Genomic DNA, 22,934 nt, shown 5'->3' on the forward strand with positions numbered 1-22,934 from the left:
GAGCGGCTGAGGTACCTTGGTTTGTTGCATCAGGGAAGGATCAGGAGCAGGTTAGGGAAGTATTCTTCATCAGAGGGTAGTATGCATGGAACAGTTACCCAGGGCAGTGGGCATGGGTCGAAGCTGCAGGATTCACAAAGCGTTTGGACATCTCTCTCAGACACAGGGTTTGTGTGGTGCTGAGTGGAGTCAGGAGCTGGCCTTGATAACCCCTATGGGTCCCTTCCCGATTTGAATATTCCATCATTCTATGATCTTAGTGTTCATTAAAGTTTTACTACCTATAATTTAACTGTTATTTCTTTACTCTGAAGATATTAAGCTCTTTCACTTTTTTAGCTTTTTCTTTCCATTTCTTTTTTCAGCCATTCTTCCCAATATGATTTCTAGAAGAACTGGCCAAATAGTTTTAATTAATAGTATTCAAGGAAAAATAGGAGTCCCATTTCGTGCAGCTTGTAAGTTATACATTTATTCATAACACATTTTTTTAAATTCATAAATAATAATAAAAAAGTTCACACAATATCAATTCTAATGTAAAAATATTTAGTTAGTAAAAGTGGTGATTTCCAGCCTTAGTAATTAAATGATTAATAATATATCTGACTGGAACATTTTCAAAGTCAAACTCAAGAAAAAGTATTGTGAAACATGACTTCTGCCTGTGGTGCCTGAGAATAGGTAGATACCAAATGTGGCAGCAAATTTTTAAAGTTCTTGGGAGGGATTCAGAGATTAGTGAGCTTGTAGTTCTAATATCTTGTGGTGGCTTCACACTGATAGAAAACTAAGCTTCACCACACCTTTCTCTCACTTCCCCTCCTCAAAGAAACATTTGGATGTTGTGTTGATGAATCTGATTTAGCTGGGAAGTATTGGTAATGGTTGGACTAGATGATCTTCTAGGTCTTTTCCAACCTTGATAATTCTGTGATTCTATGATTCAAATAAACAGAGAAAAAAAGTACTGTAAAAAGTGGCTCATAGATAAGGAGTGGATAATTAAAATGAAAAAAAAAAAAAGGCCATGCAGAAGCAAAAGAAGAAAACATTAATTTTTTTAAATATTAACTTTATAAATACTGTTTATAAATATAAACTTTTTAAAAAATATATATGTTTATAAATATAGAACTGTAACTGAAAACCTATAGAATTATTGCTGCAGGGCCAAGGCCAAATTCATTGGCAAAACACACAACTTGTCTTCCAGAAACAGCTATGTATTTTACTGCATTTTACTAATGTGTCGCAAACTACAGCATCAGATGGGGTGGACGCTCCTCTCAGAGACAACTGTGTGTCTTCTGAAGATATTTTCAAACGGTAGAAATAATAGCAAAGCTGCTCTTAACCCAAGATTTAGTGTTTGTGATTGAGAAATCCAGACATGCCTTCTCACATGCATAGGGAGGTTCAAATATATAACTTATTTAAAACTTTCCTGTAAATTTCATTTTTTCCTGTTTGTTTTAAATACATCATAAGATAATTTCAGACTGAAGTTATTCACAGTTCTTTTGCCTTATTTTGGATAATTATTGGATAATTATTCCCTGATAAATTTTCTAGACATTCTTGTTCCACAGAATTTCATCATACACATAAAACCATACATCCAAACTTCCATATGATTTTTCTTTCTTTCAGATGCTGCTTCTAAACATGCTGCTGTAGGTTTTTTTGATTGTCTTAGAGCAGAAATGGAAGAATTTGATATTTCTGTCAGCACTGTCAATCCAACCTTCATCTGTTCATACCATCATCAGCCAGCACCTGGCAACTGGGAGGCATCAATTTGGAAATGTAAGGTTTGATGAAACAAGACAGACATTGGATGAGTTCCATACAGCAGCATGGAAGCTTCTCCTAGGGAGAAGAAAAGAGCACAGGGAAAAAAATGGAAATGACAATGAAATAAACAGGTTAGGGGAACAAAAGGAAAGAGAGACTGGAGAGATCATATGATTACGTTAAAAAGAGGAGACATACAGAAAGGTACAATATAGTATGAGAAAAAAATACATCAAGGTGTGGAGAATGGAGGGTGAGAAGAGAATGAAAGGTACAAGGGAGATTTCAGCTGTGCTCAGGTTACTTCTTCCCTTAGGAAAAATCTTAGAGTGGATGGTAAGGAAATACAAAAGAAGAGATGGGAGGGGGTAAGGAAATGAAAGTGTGTATGAAGTTAACTGAACTGATGTACTAGCACTCTATCTTCTTGCCACAGTTCCCTCAGGTGCACCTGCCTGTTTGTACTTTTAATTTCTCTCTCTTTGATTCACAGTCTTTTTCAGAAAGGTGACTTACGGTGTGCACCCAGCAGAGGTGGCAGAGGAAGTCTTGCGCACAGTGAGCAGTAAGAAGCAGGAGGTGCTGATGGCCAACCCTATTCCCAGAGCAGCAGTTTACATTCGCACCTTCTTCCCTGAAATGTTTTTTGCCATTGTTGCTTCAGGGATTAGAGAAAAACTGAAGACAGAACAAGAAAACTGATTTTGTTTTCTTCTCCCTGCTTATGACCTGAAAGATGTTTACGTTTGATTTCTGCTACCTGTATGGGTGGAATAAAGTAGGAGGCTGCTACCCCCAAACCAGTGTCTCAGTGATTTACTATCATTGGCACTCAATCATCTGTGAGATTTCCACTGTTTTAGATTTAGTGAATATGACAAGGGAAAATATGACAAGGACTCCATCACTTTTGTAACAGAGCAATTCTCAATATAAATGGGCAGGTCAAAGCTTTGGGGACTCGTAACGACTTGTCAGAATAATCTGAAAGTGCTAGGATTGATGGGGATTTACAGGAATGAAAGGACGGGGATGGAGGGAGATGTGGGAAACAGGTATAAAAATTAATGGAAAAGGGTGTTGGAGCTCCATCACATTGTTCGCCAGACACACTTTTTTGTAAGTATTTATAAATGGATATTCAAATATTGACCCCCAAATTGAGCTAAACTAATTCAATATCTCATCTGTGACAGGACCATGAGACATATGCAAAAATATAGAATGGGACAAAAATACAAATAAATACAGATTGGAATCTTCCAGTTTCTGACAATCTGCTACACAAGCATGTTACATTTGTCTCCACATCTTGTTAGACTATCCCTTCAGTCAGTCCTTTTGCACAAATATTTTCAAATTCTTGCTAAAATAGTCCATCTCTCAAGACAGTAATTCATCATACATTAGAACAAATATTGATTTATGTTTTCTTTGAATGTGATGTCAAATAATATCTTCTTATATGTCCTACTTTTTTTTCTGTGGAACAAAAATCACTCTCAAATTGTTCACTCCTGTCATTTATACCCATCATACTTTCCAAGCAGTTACTCGTTTTCCAAGATGAAGAGCCCTGGTGTCAATTTGCCCTCTCTTTTGGAGACTTCCAGATTATTATTCTTATTCTTCTGTATATATTCTCTAGTTTTATCTGTTTGGGGTTTTACTGTTTTTTCTTTTTGTTTTTTGTTGTTGTTGTTTTTAAGATCGAGAGGACACAGCTGCATGCAGTATTCAAGAGAGATAGACACTGTATTCATAAACAGGCTTACAGATATTTCCTGGATTGCTATCCCATTTCTTTTTTCTGCATGTCTTTTGCAAAATCTTAGTTCTGAGATGCTTTTCTACTGGCCACTGAATACTGAGTTTCCCCCACCATTCTGTTATGTGAGATTATTATGCAGCAGATCCAGTGTAAGAATGAACGTCATTTGTGTCAGTTGTGTAAATTTTGTAGATCACCAAAGTTCTCTCACTAGGCTTCTCTTCCCTATCACACTTCTCCATTTCATGACAAATGCTTACATCTTCTTACCCCATGAGATGAACCAGAGAATGTAAATAAAGCCAAAAGAGAAGTGTTTTGATTTTAAGTTTCACATTTGAGAGCTAAAATTTGTCTGTTTAACCCTCCTCTTGCCTCTCTTGTGCCATCAACACTCACAGAGATCATAAGTGGCTACCTCCTCTTTTGCAGACCTCAGCAAAATGCCTTACCTGCTGAACCCCTTCGTACTCCTAAAGCATGCAACCAAACTACACTTCACCAACTACACTACAATGGCCAGTTGCTCATGTAGTTGCCAATACCAGCTGAACTAATAGACCTCTTCCCATCAGTAAGAATCACTAAATGTGAAAGAAAATTCTCAGTGCAAAGAAATATATTCTTATCTGGTGGAGAGATTAACCTCCTCCAGAGTTGGACTCTGGAGGAGAGAAGGCTCTGGGGACACCTCATATCACAAGTCTAGTTGCTCTGTTCTCAAAAAGCAAAAATTCATCTATTTCACTCAGGGATGTTGTCAACAATTAGTCAGAAGCAGTGGGTTCCTGCATTACCCACTGAACCTTGATCTGTTTTCTTTTGGAGGACTGAGTTTCTATTGTTGATTGAATGACTGTTCTTTAGTAGTGAAGTCAGACATCCATATATGTGTAACTCCTTTCCTCATCAGAATTCTGTTCCCTCGAACAAATGAGCAGTACTGTTGTCTCTGATGTACTTGGCTTGGTGCCTCAGCAATAGCCAAAACCTCAGCTCCACAAAGACAAAATATGAAATTACTGGGCAGCTTCTCCAGAAAAAGGTCAAAGAATCTGGACATCACAGCTAAATATGTATCAACATTGTTCTACTTTGCTGTAAAAACAGGTAGATTTACCATTAAAATAAGCTGAATAATCTTTTTGCTCTCTTTCTCACTTCCTAAATATCAGCAGAAATTCTTCATTGATTTCAAACACTTGAAAAACATTGAACATTATAAGGAATGAAAATGAAAATGGTAAGAATAACAAAGGCTAAAATAACAACGCATGAGGCATCAAGAAATTTTGAAGCTAGAAAGCAAAAGCAAGTCATATCTAAACAGTATTTAAATACCTAAATAAATTGTCAAGAGCATAGAACTAAACTGTTCTCCCTTTCCATTGTCATAAGACAAAGTGCTAAAATTACTGCAAAGGAGATTTGCGGGGTAAGAATTTTCTGCTAAGAATAGTTAAGCATTAAGGATAAATTGTCACAGAAATATCAGAATGCCTGCCTTTGGAGGCATTAAAGAACAGATTAAGGAAACATCTGTAAAAAAGCAGTGTAGCTTTGGCTTATCCTGACTGGGGAAAAAGAAGGATTAAGTGACCTTTTAAATGGGTCACGCTTTTCAATAATCTTGTGGCTTTGGTTTGATTGTTTTTTTTTAACAAGTTTTTTTCACTGACATTTCTGAACTGTTTTTATCCCCTAGGGAAATGACTCATTTAATACAAAGTTTTTTGTTTCATTTCTCCTTTTAATACTTTAAGAGGCCTACAACAAAGCTTTACCAGAGATCATAGTGACAGAACAAGTGACAGGACAATGGCTTTAAACTAAAAGAAGAGAGATTTAGTTCAGATGGCAGCTGTGCTTGTCACTCTTAAAATCAGTAGAAAGGAATAGGTGTCATAAATTACATAAACTGCATCCTAGAAGTGCCTATTTCTCTCATTAACTTTTGCTGCACTCTGAGTAATCAGCACAACTGTAGCTTTGTCTGTGTGTACCTCTGAGCACATCTTACTAAGATTTCATATCCATCAAATTTAAATGGGTCAAATGATCTAGAATATAAACACCACAATATTTGATGTTATAAATGCCTAACATCTTTTAGCAAGTTCCAGTGAATGATGAGAGAAGGGCCCCACAGTAAGTGAGAGAAAGAAACGGTTACAGAAACTGGGACAGGGGGAGTGAAAAGATAGTTTATGTAAAAGTTGTTAGAAGAATGGGGAGTGCAGACACTGGGTCTGGAATAACCAGGGGGATGAAGGCCATAAAGATAAGGGTGGAACAGCCTGAGAACAGTGTGGTGATTAGATGTCCACAGGGCAACTGGAACCAATTTGGGGGGGTGCCCTCCCACAGGGTTAAAAGTTTACAGTGGGGAAGATGATGAGCCTTCATCCCACAGCCACCCCAGGACACACTACACACACACAAGGGGGGAGGGACTGCATGCTAATGGGGTCTCAGGAATGTAATGAATATATATACAAATTCCTGCAAAATACTGATTATTTATTAGTTCAACCTATATCTGTCACACATTTTCTCCTAATGGTGTGCAAGAGAGGTGGAGCTATCTCCCTTGCACCAGGGGGAATTAAGTCATTAAGCATACCTGCTTTATAACTACTTTGTGGTTATGGAGTTTGATTCCGCAAGTCACCAGGGTGCTCTCTGCAGTAAAGTGTCAGTTGGCAAGAAACCATCTAGCCCATCCACTGCCTAGAGATGCTGTATTGGGTTTGTTTTGTTTAAGATGTTTAGAAGTTGGGAAAAGGATAAATGCTAAATTAATGAGAAGGAGAATACAATGGTGTTCTTCTTTCTAAAGTTTGTGTGAATGAAGTAATGGTGCACAATGACCATGAGTTAATGGTTATATAGCTAGCAGACTGTATTTCTTATGTTAACTCTACAAGAGATAACGCTTAAATTCTACACCCTGAGATACTGTGACAGGACAGGAGCTAACAACTGTATGAAAACACAGGCTGATGACAAGGATTTTCTGATATTGATAGAGGAAACAAAACTTTAACCATGAAGTTTGGTATTTGAAATATTCAGAAAGAAGAAAGAAAAAAGAGAAACTGAATTTTGAAAGAGAAATTCCAAATATTTCTAGTAAGATTCAGTTTTGAGGGGAAGAGGATAACTCATGAGTGAAGAAACTTTAGGAGGTGTCTGGTCCAAGTTCCTTCGCAAAGCAGGATTATGTCTGAGGTATGATCAGTTTTGTGAGAAATTTACTTAGGTCTGGAAAATCTAAAGGAGAAAGGCTGTACCATCTCTTCTGGGTAGGTAACATCACTCTTGATGTCCTCCCAGTGGAAAAGTTTCTACTTATATCTAGTCCATACATCTCTTATCTAAACCTGTGTCTGGTGTTTCAAGTCCCACCATACACCAGTTTGAAAAGTCCAGCTCCATGTAATAAAATCCTTGTAAATACTGCTGTTCTATATATTATGGGTATCTGAGGGCTTCAGGTCCCTCTGAAGCCCTCTGTGCATATAGAAAAAGCCCTCTTCCCTCAGCCTCTTCTTATACCACATCTGATTCAGCCCCATGACCATCTTTGTGGCCTTCTGCTGAAAGACCACTTTGTGAATGTCTTTACTGTGCTGGGGAGACTAAAACAGGATTCTACATATCATCTAATGAATGCTAATCAGAAGGCAGTAGTCATTTTCCTAGGCCTTTTAGATAGGTTTTGTTAATATAGCCTAGGATGTTGTTAGCATTTCTTCCAGGCACATTTTTAGCTACCAAGCTGGACATCAGTTCAGCAAGATCCCCAAGTCACTCTCAATGGAGTTGATTTTCAACCATCACAGTAATCCAGTCAAACAATCTATGACACCACATTTCTCATTTCAATTACATTGCTGTACTTTGTCTGCATACAGTCTTCTAGTTCCTCCCATTTGTTTCACGGGCTGCTTGGATTTGTGTACATACACTTGAGTTTTATTTTATCCTGTTCTGTCATCCCTGAGGACTCACTTTTTCTTGTCACCTTGTACCTTTTTCTTTCACTGTTAATCTCTGCTTAATGACACAATTCGCCTTTTCCATCATTCCTAGTAAACATTCCCCTCAACAGGTTGGTCAGCTTCACTAAGATTATTTTGTAAAGCTTTACCAAATGTCCCTTGTCTCCCCAAGCAGTTCCTGGTCCTCAGAGACAGTTCTACAGTTGTCAAAGCCTGTCATCAGGACCAGTTATGCAAAACCAAGTGTTGCCTGCAGCATCCAGGCCCTCCACCCAGTCTTTCTTCCTGTAGGGTCAAGGAAAACACAACCTGGACCGCCATGTCCTACACCTTCCCCCACAAATCATGGTTGTGTAGTCATTCTGGACATGCTCAAAGCCTCCCCAGTAGTATCTTTGGTGTCCACATGGTTAATCAGCAGGGGATAGTAGCCTGAGGTCTAGACAGACTTCAGTAGTCTCCCTGAAACATCTTATAGTCAATGCCCTAACAGAGAGCAAACATCCCTATATCTTACTAGATCACCAGAAAATGGTCTTCAGTCCCTGAAGGAAACAGTTTCCTGCTATCACACACTGGCTACTGCATTTTCAGGATTCGCTGGCTCTGAGCACATGCCATGTACAGTTTCCACTCTTTGCCTGATGCCAGAAACCAAACCAGTTCTGCAGTTGCAGATCTGCTAGTGGAGAAAGAGCCATCTTCACCTCACCAGAAGTCACAAGCACCCAGCGTTCCCAGTCCTGGGAGCCTCCAGCAAACAGTCTCCAGCTGCTCTTTCTTCTGTGCATATGGAGGTTCAGGCTCTTGTCTTTGCAGTGTCTCTGTGAATAACTTGTCAATTTAATCATCCTTTGTGCTATGCAGCCTGCTCACTTCCTCCCACAACTCCTTGACAGATCAAAACAGCACATCTGCAAACAAGGGTGTGTGACTTCACATTTCTTGCCTTCAGCAAGAGACACCAGTCACTCAGCTTAAAAATCAGAGCAATGCAGAACCTATGTCACAGATGTTTTTTCTGAACTAGGACACATAAATCTGCTTTCGCAATACTAAGACTTCCTTGAAACATTCATGGAGTTTGTTTGTTTTTTATTAGAGAAGATAAGTATTGCTACACAAATATACAATTTTATTAAAACATATTTTTTCATTCTGTTCTGATTTTATGGTTCACAGTATGCCTTGAGAAAAGGTTAAAATTTATAGAACTGAAATAGTGCCCAGGTGACGTAAATCTTTTACTGGATGTGCACAGTCCTCTGTAGAACTGTGAAAAGAGTTCATATACACATTGCAAGCTTTCTCTGGAGCTGCATGATCAGGAAACTTGTATTTAATCTTTAAACTCCTTTCCAGAATTTTTCTTTTGTGCTTGAATTCCAAAATAGTTTTTGTATATTTGTTAATGGTCGTGACAGCTGCAGCCATACAGCAAGCGAAGGAAGCCCAAGCGAGACTATAAACAAAAAAGTTTATTAGAAATTAGCAGATCATTTTCATATCCAAGTTGTTCAACTTTATTTTTGAAAAAATGCACCCAAGATGTTGCACTGGTTTATACTAGGGAAAGAGGAGAATGGTCAGAGAAGACACACATTTGGTTAATGGCCATCCACATACCTGACTTACAGAATGCACCTCTGTATTATGCTTATAATATCCACATTTAATGACCTTCCTTATAATATCCACATTTTATGCCTATGATTCCTCTGTTAATTCTGAGTTCATTATTGGGAAGAGGAACTATGTAAAAATGAAGATGCTTAAAAAATTAAAATGTGCGGCTACTGAGACTAAAAATCTCACAGATGTCACTGAGAAATAATTTGTGTCAGTTACCCACAAAGATTAGTAAGTGTTAAATAGCAGGGCCAAATGCTGAAATACATTCCTGAGAAAATACTGAGAAAATAAAGGTGATGACTAAAGAGGAAGAAAGTGGCACCAACTATGAAATGTTTGGAGTAACACCATAACAAGACAGAACTAAAAATTGATATTGAGTTAGGATTTACTGAAGATACAAGAAAATGCTGGACAACGCATGCTAGAAATGTAAAACTATCATGTAAAAATATGGTCTCAGTGGAATGAATTACAGTTTACAGTGAATAAATTTAGCAGAGCCTTTCTTAACATGCCAAGGTCAGGATAATCAAATGAAATGTGTGCTTTAGTAGAAAAATCAGTATAAGCAACTCCTTTTAATATCTCTTCTCCTTCATAGCTATTTGTTCCTACATCCTTGCTGTAGTTCAGTAAAGTCATTTGTGTTTCCTTTTTTATTTTTTCCCCTTTTGAATGCTATTTTCAGCAAGGATTAGTTACCAGGATTATCAGACAACCAGTTACACTGACAGTTTGAGTGCAGTGGACTATGGCATACAGATGCACAAGACCACTAGAAAGAGGAAGGAGGGAGAGCAGTTTAAATTATGTTTTCTCCTCAAGTCAGCCAAATCACATATTGACTTACCATCTCAAATATAAGAATAAGTGGAAAAGACCTTGTAACAAAGAAATAGCAAGAACTGGGGAAAGAACTGGGAGAAGCAGGTCCACCTTTGCTGGTATGTAACCTGTGGCTTGAGCCAACTGTAGTAGAGAAGAGTTGAAGATGGCAGCAATGAAATCAAGTTTTAAACTATGAGATGATTTAAAGGTAGTGTATCTGATTCATGTAAAAGCATTTTCACTGAATAAATAAAGCGCTGTAGCATTAGTAGAAAAATTAGTATAATTAATAATACAAAGCACAACTCCTGTTGAAGGCATTCTTCCTAATCACCCTGTTAAAGCCCTTTGAAGGAGCTACTTAAATAAAGGCAAGAAACTGATTACAAGAAAACTTCAAAAAGGCCTCTTACCAAAAACTGAAAAAAAAAAGACCTCTTATGAGCAGATACTTCTGTAGAACAATGCTGTTGTGTTAAAATATACAAAATAAAAGACAGAACTGAATTGTTTCCTTTGACAATATAAGAGGATATTAATGTAATTCCTCAAGATTTTTCCCGAACTTTTCCTTTTCCATATACAATCTGGGGGAAAAAAAAAAGAAAAAAAAAAAATAGGAACACATCGACTAAGGAGAACCATGAGAACCAAGGAAAGAAGTTGAAGTCTTGTTACTGAGAGACCCAGAGGATAGAGGACAGATTGGCTACAGTGGAAATTTAGCTTCAAGAAGTAAATTCAGTTTGAACTCTGCTCAAAGAATAAAGGCAAATGCATGATCAGAAAGATCAACTGGAAAAGAAAGTGGACTACGGCAACTAGTTTATCTGGATAAAGGAGTTACAGGTAAAAGTGCAACTTGAATACATTTTTTTCCATCACTGCTTTGTGAAGGGAATGTAGTACAAAGCAAATCTTTAGAGAGAAAACTTTTTTTTTCATTTGAGGATGCATCAATGTGAGAAACACAAGGAGAGTGAGTGATTCACTAAAATGATAAACATCTTCCAACATACCTAAGAAGATAAAAAACAAATATAGAGAAATGTACTGTCTTAGTTTCAGATGGGACGGAGTTAGTTTGTTTTTTTGGTTTTTTTTTTTTTTTGTTTGTTTGTTTTTGGTTTTTTTTTCTTTTCAGAGTCTGGCATGATGTTATATTTTTGGTTCTAAGAGAAAAACAATGTTTTTAAGACATTTGTGTGCAAACAACTGTCTGATGCTCAGCCACCTGCTGGTGCCCTAATGCTTCTTAAAAAGATATTCAGGGCCACCACAGATTAAGCCTACCCATCAGAAGTGATTATTGTGCCAGGTACCTCCTGGACAAGGTAGAAGAAAAACTCTGGCACTGCAGCCAGATTTGAGGAGACATAGGAAACTGTAGCAGGTGGAAGAAGCATGACAGAGGATCAGCAGTTCTTGCAGGCACTAGAGCTCTTCTCCAATGAGTAAGGAGGTTGGGATAAAAAACTGTTGCCACTGACCTGATTCTCTGTTTTCCTTGGCAGTTAGAGAGGTGATTTTAAAGAGGACCAAATGGTAAAGTAGTAAATTTTTTCCTGTGTGTCTGCTCATCCATATCCCTGTCATGGTCTTAATGACAGTGACCACAAGTGGAAGTTGGGATAATCAAAAACAGAGTTAAATACAATGCATCTTTTGGCATTTGACTTCTTTCCTCATAGAGTATCAGCATATTTCCCTTTTTACTCTCATGAGGTTCTTCCACTCAGTCAGTAGGAGACAAGTTTTGGAATGCTAGGCTTGAGGACTTACAGAAAAATTAGGAAGCTCCATGTGTAGGCTATCAAAAGCAAGCTAATTTTGAATATGGAAAGAGATAAAAGGAAAGAAATCAAGCAAGGCAGCTGGAAGAAGGTAATGAGGCATCTGTATGTATGGTTTGCTTTATTCTTAGATGTGAATGGGGTGATGTGACCAACTGTTAGGATGAGTAAAGGAAAGAAGAAAGTAAACTTTGTCAGGAGAAAAAAAAAAAAAAAAATGGCGCATGCAATTGATTAGAAAAAAGGCACCACAAAGACCATCTTCCTTAGAGTACATGCAGGTACCAATGGCTTCCTTGGAAGTTGGACAAATATGTTAATCTACATCATTTATCATTATTTGAATAGTCTCTGTCCTTGAAGTGTTGTCTGTACCCACACTTAAGTGCACTGAAAGCACTAGAGAAACAGCTCCGTTTATATATGTTGAACAGAAGCTTCCAAACAAGCTGGTTTGGCTCAGGAAATTTAAACTATATCTATATATATCATATAGATATCATATATATATGATCTATATTCTCAGTATTTAGAGAATTAATCTGAGTTTTGCTCTAGTGACATTAATTATTAAGGCCAGCAGACTTTGGATTTAACCCAATACAATTGTTTCTCCGGTGACATAATGACAGCTGTTTTCAGCAAATATCTTTTGAAAATTCATAGAATCATCATAGAATCATAGAATGGCCTGGGCTGAAAAAGACCACAGTGATCATCTAGTCTAATTTTCTGTCATGCTGCAGGAGAGATGTAGCGATTATGGCTTTAGAGAAGTAGTAGTAGACTGTTTTCCTTCTGCTGAGCTGGAGAGAAACACACGAGAGAAAAAGGGGACATAGCTGAGACTGAGCTGTAAAGCAGAAAGGCACACTTAATAAGCAGGCAACATGAAGTAAATAATTTGATGGGCATCCGAGCTTTCTCTCTCTCTCAAAAGGCAGTGGAGAGAAGAGCCAGAAAAGAAAGAATAATAACACAGAATCATTATAGAATGGCCTGGGTTGAAAAGGTCCACAATGCTCATTGTGTCCAGAGTCACATCCAGCCTGGCCTTGAATGCCTCCAGGGATGGGGCATCCACAGTCTCCTTTGGCAACCTGTTCCAGTACGTCGCCACCCTCTGTGTGAAAAACTTCCTCCTTCCCTTCAGTCTATCAACTGCACTGCTCAGCTTGATGTCATATGCTAACTTGTGTGCCCCGGTGGCGCAGTGGTTAAAGACGCTGCCTTGCAACACTGGGGCCCGGAGTTCGAATCCCCCCTGTGGCGCAAGTGGTAGAAGTGCCGCTCTGTTACACAGAGGCTCGAATCCCGGGGGCTGGACTCGATGATCTCTAAGGTCCCTTCCAACCCGCACGAAACTATGAAACTATGAAACTTGTTGAGGGTGCACTCAAATTCAAATACTGAATACTGACCAAATTGGAACGGAATTTCAGTGGCCTAACAAAGATATGTATATAGCAAAAATCCTTTGCATAGCCCACTTTCTTAATAAATGAACTATATTTCCTCAGTAGGAATGTTACAATTACTTATAGGGCAAAAATACATTATTTTTTGCCCAAGCCTCTTCTCAAAAATTTAAATTTTGTCTGAAATGTTCCACATGCAACTACTTGAAGTAAGGAAATATTTAGACTAAATGAATGAGGCCAGGAGTGCTTAAAGTAACTTATGCAAGGCAGTCTTCCTGGAAAACAAAGGTACTCAATCTGGGCCTGAAAAAAATGGGTAATCTGATGCATGTGGAGGAGAACCTCTGCTTCATGCAGAACTGTCTGAGGGATGGTAATTGCAAAACTCACATTTATACATCCTATGCAATAATCTGAGTACTGAATTTTGGAGAAAAAGCATCTAGGTATCAAACTGTTTTGTCAGGAGAGAAGTAGGTTAGACCTATCCATTATAAAGTAGATATAAATTCTTTGAATATAGGGTGAAGTGACTGAAATTGAAGAATCAAACATAAACAAATAGGTACCAATAGGACCAGCCATAATCCCATGTGTGAGGTCTCCAGTCTTCAGGACCAAGATTTACAGTCATTTGAAATACAGTTGTGTACATCATGTGAGCAACCATTCCCAGAAGACCTAAAAAACACAATATCATTACAATATTAGAAAATGCAAGCTGCAGCCATTCCTCCTTCTCATCTCATTACAGTTGTCCCTTGAGCTCCTGAATAACATTTTTCAACATATCTAAACTCCATGAGAAACTGAACATACACATGAACATACTGAACATTGTTATCTAGTTGTATTTATGTGTTGTGAGTTTGTCAAGACAATCACTAGTTCAATCCTTTGGCACCTGCTAGTGGAATCTATGGAAGCAGTGAAATATGCAACACATAGATTTTAAAAAGCAAAAAGGTTACTGGTCAGGGGATGAGGCACCCCTAGCCATGTTGTCAGCTGCTGAACTGAGTGAGGTTTCTATTGTCAGGGCCTACAAACTTTGAGCCCCAAGCACCAGCTATTGGAGTCAGACTAGTGGTATGGGCCCCTGACTGTGATACCAGATCCTGGTTTTACCAACCACTGAAACACAACTGGCAAAAAACAGTGTGACTAAAGAAATGTACATGTGTGTGGATATGATTTTAAATGATTAAGTGCTGGCTACTGAGGGGACCACTATAGGTGGAATTCAATGCAGCTTACTGGAGTAAGGCTGGGAATGTGGGTGCTCCAGCCTGTAATGTCAACTACTGGCATCAGTGGGGCTCCAGTGCAGCTTCTGACATGTGTGGGGTCTTCTACTCCTGGCCACTGAGGCAAGAGTATTGTGCAATTTCAGACTGTCAGCATGCTGACATGAGTGAGGCAAGTGTAGGACTCCATACTGGTGGCTGAAGCCAGGCCATGCATCACAGCCCATGTGCCTGGTGCCAGCCAATGTGGGGGTAAGTGTCCATATCTTCCCCAAAGATGTTGTATGTTTGGAGGGTGAATTAGCGAGCAAACTCAAAGCTGAACCAGCCAGAAAATAATGGTGCTGCAAGTCTGGTCTGGGACATCAGGAGGGGTGGGAGTCCATGCCATTACATCCAGGAGGCCTTACAGCATGGGGTGCATATGGGATGAGTGTCTGTATGTGAAAGCTGCATTTTCTCAGTATGCATCAGGCTGGACTTATCTATAAGTAGGAGACCAGGGAAGTAGACAAGAGAGGCCAGAATCTGGGCAGGCATACTAGCCAGAAGGAGGATTTGTGCCAGCATGTAGAGTATCCATTAATGTCTATGTGCTTGTGAACCTGGGGAGTGCTGTGTATGTGCCTGCACTACTGATTTCTGCCTCTGCCAGACCAAGCTGAGAGTCAGCTTTCTGTGTTCATGTTCTTATGTGAATCCTCTGTTTTCAAGTCAGTGTTTTGACTATGGCAGGCTGACTATGTCATGGTCCTTTGCTTGTGTGTCCTATGTCACTGTGACATGTACTCAGCATTGCTACTGGATGAACTTGCAAAAGGGAAAGAGGCAGCCATGTCCCTCAGTCTGGGCAGAGGCATCAGGTTCACAGGCACAGAGATGAGCTCCACTGACCAAGAAAGAGGATTCTGGTGCCAGAGTGGCACCAGAGGAAGTGGCCATGCTCTTTACATCACTTAGGCTCGCTATTCTTTCCTTAGAAATAGACCTGGCAATGGACGAAGAGGTACAGGTAGGAATATTTCAGCAAAAAGTAAGCTTATTTAGCAATTCAAAAAAAAAAAAAAAAAGTATGCTACTTTACTAAGTCTGTAGATGAGGTTCAAAATACAGAAAATCTCTGACAAATGATAAGAGAAAAATATTTTAAAATTGTTTCCAGGAGCTCTACTGGTAAACCCCTACTCAAGAAAGACTGTGGAGACAGGGGTCTTCTTTTGAGCAATTAGTAGGTCTGGTGACTATGAACATTTTTTAAAACTTTCAGAAAAATAAGTCAGGAAAAAAAGAAAAAAAGAAAAAAAAAGGAAGAAAGTTATTCTACAATGTTCTCAAAGGTCATAGACAGTAAAGCTTGGGTGCCACACTGTGGCCTATGTGGAGCTGAGAGAAATCTGGAAATACGTAAAAGTTGACAAAAAGGAAGAAGAAATCACCCATTCTGTTTCAGGTGAAGAGCCCTAAAGATACAAAAACTGTAGCAGCAGTGGCTCTATATTGGGCATGAAGAAAACATTTTCATATTTAAGGTCATTAAATATTACATTTCCTCGGAAAGTCAGAGAACCTTTATTACAAAGATGGGAGTTTTGTTTTGTTTTGTTTTGTTTTCTCTTTGCTTTGTTTTGTTTTGTTTTTTATTGGTGGTGGTGGTTCTGGGAGTTGGAGATTTTTCCTAACATGAGGCTAGAAAAACATCTTTCAGATAAATATTAGGAAATTTGGGCCTATCTTGAATGTTGAACTAAAACTACAGTGTTCCAGAAATTACTATCTGGATTGTAAATTGTTGTCTTCTAAAGTCCTTGGAGGCTCACCCCATTGTCCACATTAGTCACTTTATGAAAACTGTAGAAAAGTTGAGTAAGATAATAACTAGAGCCACAAGAGTGATCAGAGGCAGTAGAAATATATGTGAAGTCATGTGACATGTTTTTCTATTATTTCTTTCAGAGAAAATGAAGGTGAGACACAATAGGTGTCCTTAAGTATGCAAAGGCATCTTCAGAAATTAAGAAAAATATTTTTTTTCTCTATTATCACAACTGGGCTTTTACATATCTTAGTTTACTTATCCAACAAATAATAATGGCAAACGAATTAAATATGTGATTATGTCTAAAAGGAAAAAGTAGAGTGAAAAATCTTTAATTCATGAAGAAAAGCACAGCAATCACAAATACAAGAACACTAAATCCACAAATATTAGAACTAGGATCAAACCCAATTTTCCCAGAGAAAAGCATCTTGAGATTACTTCATAAAGACATAGGCTTTGCCATCTGCCCATGTACTTGACTGTCAATTACATGTGTTTTTAGAAGATATTTTTGCAACCTACAAAAATCAATTTGTACTCATAACATTGTGAAAGATGGTGGTATGTGTTCCACAATAAGTTATATTGCTTCTAGCTTTAAAACGAGTAACTGTGAAACACTGTGCATGTTACCAGTAATTTTAGCATAATTTCCCTCAGTGACAAGTGTTTGACATAGAATTGCAGAGTAGTAGTAGACATAGAATTCAGACTGGCAGACATTTTCAGAAGTCCCTGATCTGATCTCCAGTTCTCATCACATGGTCAATGATGAACTCAGACCACATTGCTCAGGTACTGGTATATTAAATTCTCCACCAAGAGGACAGACAAGCAGTGGAATCAGCTTCCCAGGAAGGCTGCAGGTCTATAAGAATCAGCTCCACTGCGCAAGCTGCTCTGATCTTGGAGGTAACCCTGCTGTGAACAGGGAGTTGGACTGGGGACCATTTGAAGTTTCTTCAAAATTGATTTTGTATAGGATGCTATTATTAGATAGCACCGGATTAAGAAGTAAAATGCAGAAAGTTAAACACAATTTTTATGATGGTTTTTTAGTAAAAACTATGTGATTCCACTTTATTCCCTCTTATAACTGCCATTTTGATTGGACTGTTTCTCATTTTATCCTCAGCATCTTGGAAATAGAAAATCAAGTTATTTTGAAGGTTTTTGTTGGGTTTTTTTGTGTGTTTCTTTGTTTGTTTTTGACAATCAGACAGCCAAAATAAAAATTATAAAGTTAAAACACTGACAATAAAAATAATAAGTACAAATATAAAGTAAACATAATAAAGCATATTAAGAAATAATATTAAGAAATAATATTTTCCATAAAAAAAACCACAGCAGTGTGTTATTAATTTCTCAGTAGACAGATGGTAGTAGTTCACAATCTTACACACTGTCATTAATCTTCAGCTAGTTATCAGTGTTAAATTTTCTGGATGTTATAAATTGAGATCCTAAATTGTACCTGCTAGTACGATGACTACTGCAGAAAAGGCGTTGATCTTTAGCCCATCAATGACAGTACTGTAGTAGCACATTTCTATTGACATAAGAACAACTCCAGTCAGAAGTAAAATGTTATAGAGTAGCTCTGCTACAATAGACAGCCATAAAACCCCTGTAAAATCAAATAAATAGCGCAGAGTTTATAAAATGTCACTTAGTATTTTCACCATTTTTCTCTTCATTTATATTGTTTACATAACTTTAAACAAAATGTCAGAGATGTGAGAATGCTATTTTAACATCAATAAGAAGAATTCAAGTTCAATAGCTACCCTGACTTATTATTCCTCTACTGATTTGGCCATGTAGTGAAAGAGCTCTGCACATTCCTTCTGCACATGTAAGAAGCTCACAGTCCAAGGTGGGTAAGTACAGTTTCTACACTGAATAGTTACCCTAGTTATTAACAAACATCTTCCCTTTTAGTTTTCAGTCTTACCAGAAAAGCTCTTTCAATTTGGACAGAGATGCCTTTATGTGCCTAGGCAGTCTCCAGTTTTCACTGAGATTGATCTGTTAGTTCTTATCTCTCTAGTTATCTGTTAGTTACATCACTGTTTTTACTGTTCACATGCTAGTGACACACAGGCCGGAGCAGGCAGGATAATCCTCTTGTGTCCAGATAGAATCAGGACCTGGCCAACAACTGGTCACTGAACCATAGAAACCTTAAAAACAAGTTATTATATATATGCACCAGGTATATATATATACATATATATTAACAATCATAAATTAAAAATAGAAACTTTGTAAGTCATGTAATTGACTAAATACTAAATATTGACTAAATACTAAGTGCCTGGCAAGGTGTATTTCTCAAGAAAATCTTTATCTCAGCAAAAAGAGTTGATTATGTTCAGGAAATTTGAATGATACATTAGCCAACAGCATGGTCCAATAATAGAATCTTGCATCTAAATATGTTTGAATAGTGAACCATCACTGCACATGCATGGAGCACCTATGTATATCACCTTGCCTTGGGATGTTCAGGAATAGCAAGCTTGATGCATCCCAAGACTTGTGCACACAGTAGCCATACGTATGTGTGGAACACAAGCTTTGTCTTCTTGTGCAAGGTGGAATGTGAAAAGGGCAAAAACCTTTATTTCCACACAGGATTTCACTGCCCTGAGGTATTTTCACATTGAAGTATTCAGGTAAAAAATTTCTTAGTTGTCTTGATAGGACTTGTGGATACCAGGGGCCAATGTCCTGTTCATGGAGTTGTTTCTGTACTGTATCCACCAGTGGTTCTAGTTGTAAGGATCCCCCAGTCCCAGGTCCACAACCTACTCCTCATGCTACAAACACCTTGAATTATTTGTGCACAGAGACATGGCTGCACAGAGGTAAGAAGAGGGGCTTGCCCTCAGATATTCAGTCTTTCTGCTACCCCTGGCAGTTGTAAATGCTTATCCAGGCTATTTGGACAAGAGTACTTTTCTAGTACGTAATTGCAAACCTTGGAGAAGACTTTATTCTGGATCAGCCACTACCTGATTGGTCTAACCATTTAGATGATGGGGTTAACATTGGAAGGGACTCTCTTCATGGCATCTGCAAGCAGGTTTCGTTGGAAAAGGATCAGTTCTTTGAAAGAACTAGGTTTACTCCATGCTTTCTGTAGTTATCTTTGGGTTGCAAAACCTAGATGAATGGAAATACCTACTTAGAGCTATGTGTAGCACACAGGGAAAGGATTAATCTCAAGATTGGTTTGGTGCACAGGACATCTCCCAAGTCCCCTGGGAGACAAGATGCTTGTCCCCGTTCATATGCTGCTGTCCCTGTGTCCTTTCCAGGTAGCATAGTGTCAGTAGTGGAGTTCTTGACTGAATTTGGAGGTATAAAGAAAGAGATAACAAAACTTAGAAAACCCGATTTCCAGTATTTCCATTATACTTATTCGAAATACCTTTTTTGTTGTTGTTGTTTAAGTTGCTGTTCAAAAGGAGTGGTTTCAAAGGACATTGACATATACTTTAAGTCATGTGGGCTTCATTTTGAAATGGAAAAACAAAATAAAGAATAAAAACTATATGGGATTTAATTTCTTTTCTTTCTTTTTTTTTTTTTTTTTTCTTTTCCAAATCAAAACACATTGTATTTATTATAGTGGTAAATGTGGTCAAGAAAGTTTTATTTATGTAAATACAATTGCGTATTTACCTCGATCAGAAGCTGGAGTCAAACTGATAAAACTTCTACATTTCTCACCTAAAAATAATAATAATAATAATAATTTTAAAAGAAAATTCTGCATTATTTTGTGTTCTGCAATGAAACAGTTCAACAGAAAAAAAATTACCATAGAAGCACAAATTAAGATGACCTGGAAAAACTCTAATCTGTGTTTGTAAGTACATGGATCAACTCATGGACCTGTTTCAGAACAGAAATGGTATTACACTTTTAAGGGAGACTTTTGAGAAAGTCTTTGAAGTTATTTTCCAAAAGATGACAGCTGTGAAAGCCAGAAATTGAAAATTAACAGTTAATTTGAAAGACTGTATTCCATTCCACTTAGGAATCTTGTGTGCCCCGGTGGCGCAGTGGTTAAGGACACCGCCTTGCAACACTGGGGCCCGGAGTTCGAATCCCCACTGTGGCGCAAGTGGTAGAAGTGCCGCTCTGCTACACAGAGGCTCGAATCCCGGGGGCTGGACTCGATGATCTCTAAGGTCCCTTCCAACCCGCACGAAACTATGAATCACAGAATCACTAAGGCCGCAAAAGACCTCTACAGCAAGAAGGCTGCTGCTCACACTAATTCCTTCAAAGTTTGACTGCTTCTTTATCTGTAAGCTTTGATTTTCTAACCAATGTGATCTCCTGGTCCCTGTATAGATGCTTTGAACAAAGCTCTAGGAATTAATTTTGGTCTGCTCTGAGAATAGAGGATGGTTTTTTTTCAGCTACTAACCACATCAAGTATGGACAAAAATAGCCATAGGCAACAACAGATCCATTCTATGAACCCAGTATCTATAGCAATCTCTACCTAAAATATGTCTTTTTTTTCTGTTGTTTTCTTTTGAGTGAGAGATGCATTTTGCTCTGCTCTTTGTCATCAACCTCTTTAAAATTGCACAATATACAAGATCTTCTGCCAGAACTCACTGCTCAGGACATACAGCTTCTAAAATATTTGTATTTTGTTGCACAGATGACAGCTGACTTGATTCCTAGTTTTGTTCAATTTGGCACTCCTAAACTGATCAGAGCAACAAGAAAAAAAAATTAACTTTGACCCGAATTCACAATATAAACCCTATTTCTCAAATCAGTTAAGCAGTTCCACATACAAAGATCCAAACACAATTAGAGGTTCTCTTACACAGCAATTTTTTTCCCATTCTACTGATACTTATGTCAGAGTGAAACACAGTTACATGGAAGCTCCCATGATTCACGAATTTCCAAATTTTGGTCTAGGAGTGTGAAAATAATATTATTCTGCTTTGGTTTATGAATTTTGAGATCACAGTAATAAAGTAAGTATGCCTGTGCTTAACAGGAAATCCATGTAAAAATCTTAGTCTCACAGATTTAACTGGTAAAATGAAAATCTAAATAATTTGTCATTAAAATGCATGTTATGGTTTTTATGTTCCTACAGGGCAATCATTCAAGGTAAATATCACAGAATCACAGAACTGTAGAGTTTGTAATGGACCTCTGCAGACCATCTAGTCCAATGCCCCCTAAAACATGTTCCCTGCAGCAGGTTGCTCAGGTAGGCACCCAGGTGAGTATCTCCAGAGAAGGGCCACCCTTCTGGGCAGCCTGTTCCAGGGCTCTTCTACCCTCACTGCGAAGAACTTCTTCCTCTTATTTGTTTGAAACTCGCTGTGCTGCAGTTTGTTCCCACTGCCACTTGTTCTGTCATTGTACACCATTGTAAAGATCCTGGCCCATGCACGATGGGGGTTATTTTTGCCTTAGAAAGTAACAACATCAGAAAATAAACCACTTCCCTGTTATAAGCAATACAAAATCTTGATCTGCATGATGGTCTGTCACTTTAAAATTCTTAACAGAATTTATTAGAATTTTTTTTTTAGAAGTTGACCGGGGACTATCATCTAAGATCCCCTTTCCTGGATAAGATCAAATTTTAAAGGCTGCTTATTCTTTTAAAATACATACATGATATTGCAGCAACGAGAAAATTGACATCAAATAAGTAGAAAGAACTCAGAGTATTTTCTAAAGGAAGTTTATGTGCTTTTACTCACCTTCCCCATTTATAATTTCTTCACACGAATACCAGATTCCAGCATGAAACTTTCGGTCAACAAACTTGTCATCTCCTGTTTCCCAGATATACTGCACAGCATTGCTGTTGTTGGCGTCAGGGCTATTAAAGCGGATGCAGTGATCCCCTTTGGCCTGTCCTATGCAGAAAGGTTTGGCAACTTTTCTTGTCCCTTCACACCAGTAATTGCTACTGAATGCTGTAATAGAGAAAACTAAAGAGAGAAAACTGAGAAAAAATGCTGCTGAGGCTCTCTGCCGTCTGTCTGTGGCTGGGACTGAAACTGGCATCCTCTAGGACTGTTGTATCTGTTCTTCTGAAACAATCATTTACACAAATATATAGGCCTGGTAAAACACCTGCCTGTATTTACCATCCTAATCTTCACTCCTCTCAGTGAACAGCACCAGCTTAGCAGTTAAGACAGAAAGCAGAGACAGAGGCATAATCAGAAATCATGTGGTAGGAGAGATTAAGGATTTAGGGCAGTGTTGTTTTGTGCTAACATCTTGTGAAAGAAATACAAGGAGAAGAGATAATGAATTATAATTTGGCCTAAGAGTCACAGGAGAAAGGGCACAAAGAACACAGAATCAATCTCAGAATTGTAGGGGTTTGAAGGGGCCTTTAGAGATCATTGAATCCAAAGCCCATGCAAAGTGGTATCCCAACAGCAGTCTGCACAGCTTGGCGTTCAGGCGTGTCTGCAATATCTCCAGAGAAGGAGAATCCATGATCTCCCTGGGCAGCCTATAAAGCATACCAATATGTAATCAGAAAAAAAATATATTTAGAGAAACAAAATACACTTATTACCTCAATCACCATATGGAGTCC

General features: G+C 38.2%; 2 protein-coding genes across 10 annotated transcripts in view; one reads left to right on the forward strand and one right to left on the reverse strand.

Annotated features, from left to right (window-relative positions):
- Positions 1–2,597, forward strand: part of DHRS7C (dehydrogenase/reductase 7C) — a 17,639-nt gene extending 15,042 nt beyond the window's left edge. For 5 of the 6 annotated variants that reach the window (XM_085522672.1, XM_015879501.3, XM_085522674.1 and 2 more), the window contains 3 exons: positions 366–458; positions 1,654–1,809; positions 2,291–2,597. In XM_085522672.1, the coding sequence (XP_085378798.1) occupies positions 366–458; positions 1,654–1,809; positions 2,291–2,499 (458 nt within the window). In that variant the 3' untranslated portion in view covers positions 2,500–2,597. The remainder of the gene's footprint in view (positions 1–365; positions 459–1,653; positions 1,810–2,290) is intronic. The other variant, XM_085522671.1, reaches the window with a different exon arrangement.
- Positions 2,291–22,527, reverse strand: LOC107321983 (germ cell-specific gene 1-like protein). Of its 4 annotated transcripts, none has more exons than XM_085522675.1 (5): positions 22,078–22,527; positions 20,009–20,056; positions 17,793–17,867; positions 13,819–13,930; positions 2,291–9,034 (listed from the first exon to the last, which is right to left on the reverse strand). In XM_085522675.1, exons 1-5 carry the CDS (start codon positions 22,385–22,387, stop codon positions 8,779–8,781), a joined length of 801 nt encoding a protein of 266 aa, XP_085378801.1. In that variant the 5' UTR covers positions 22,388–22,527; the 3' UTR covers positions 2,291–8,778. The 4 variants fall into 4 exon arrangements, with proteins under 4 accessions (XP_085378801.1, XP_015735003.1, XP_085378802.1 ...); XM_015879517.3 differs by having other exon boundaries at positions 17,793–17,945; positions 22,078–22,524; XM_085522676.1 differs by having other exon boundaries at positions 9,031–12,634; positions 17,793–17,945; positions 22,078–22,522.
- Between the last annotated feature and the right edge of the window lie 407 nt (positions 22,528–22,934).

The sequence above is a fragment of the Coturnix japonica genome, chromosome 23 (genome assembly GCF_054131305.1).
Source record: "Coturnix japonica strain WE chromosome 23, WE-NBRP24, whole genome shotgun sequence".
NCBI lineage: Eukaryota > Metazoa > Chordata > Aves > Galliformes > Phasianidae > Coturnix > Coturnix japonica.

Excerpts from the sequence above, each read along its gene's own strand:
- LOC107321983 (XM_015879517.3), bottom strand. The coding sequence starts at position 22,387 with ATGCCAGTTTCAGTCCCAGCCACAGACAGACGGCAGAGAGCCTCAGCA. Across the intron at positions 17,946-20,008 it reads GACTCCAGCTTCTGATCGAG|GGGTTTTATGGCTGTCTATT; the intron begins GTAAATACGCAA and ends TTGATTTTACAG. Across the intron at positions 13,931-17,792 it reads AGTAGTCATCGTACTAGCAG|GTCTTCTGGGAATGGTTGCT; the intron begins GTACAATTTAGG and ends TGTGTTTTTTAG.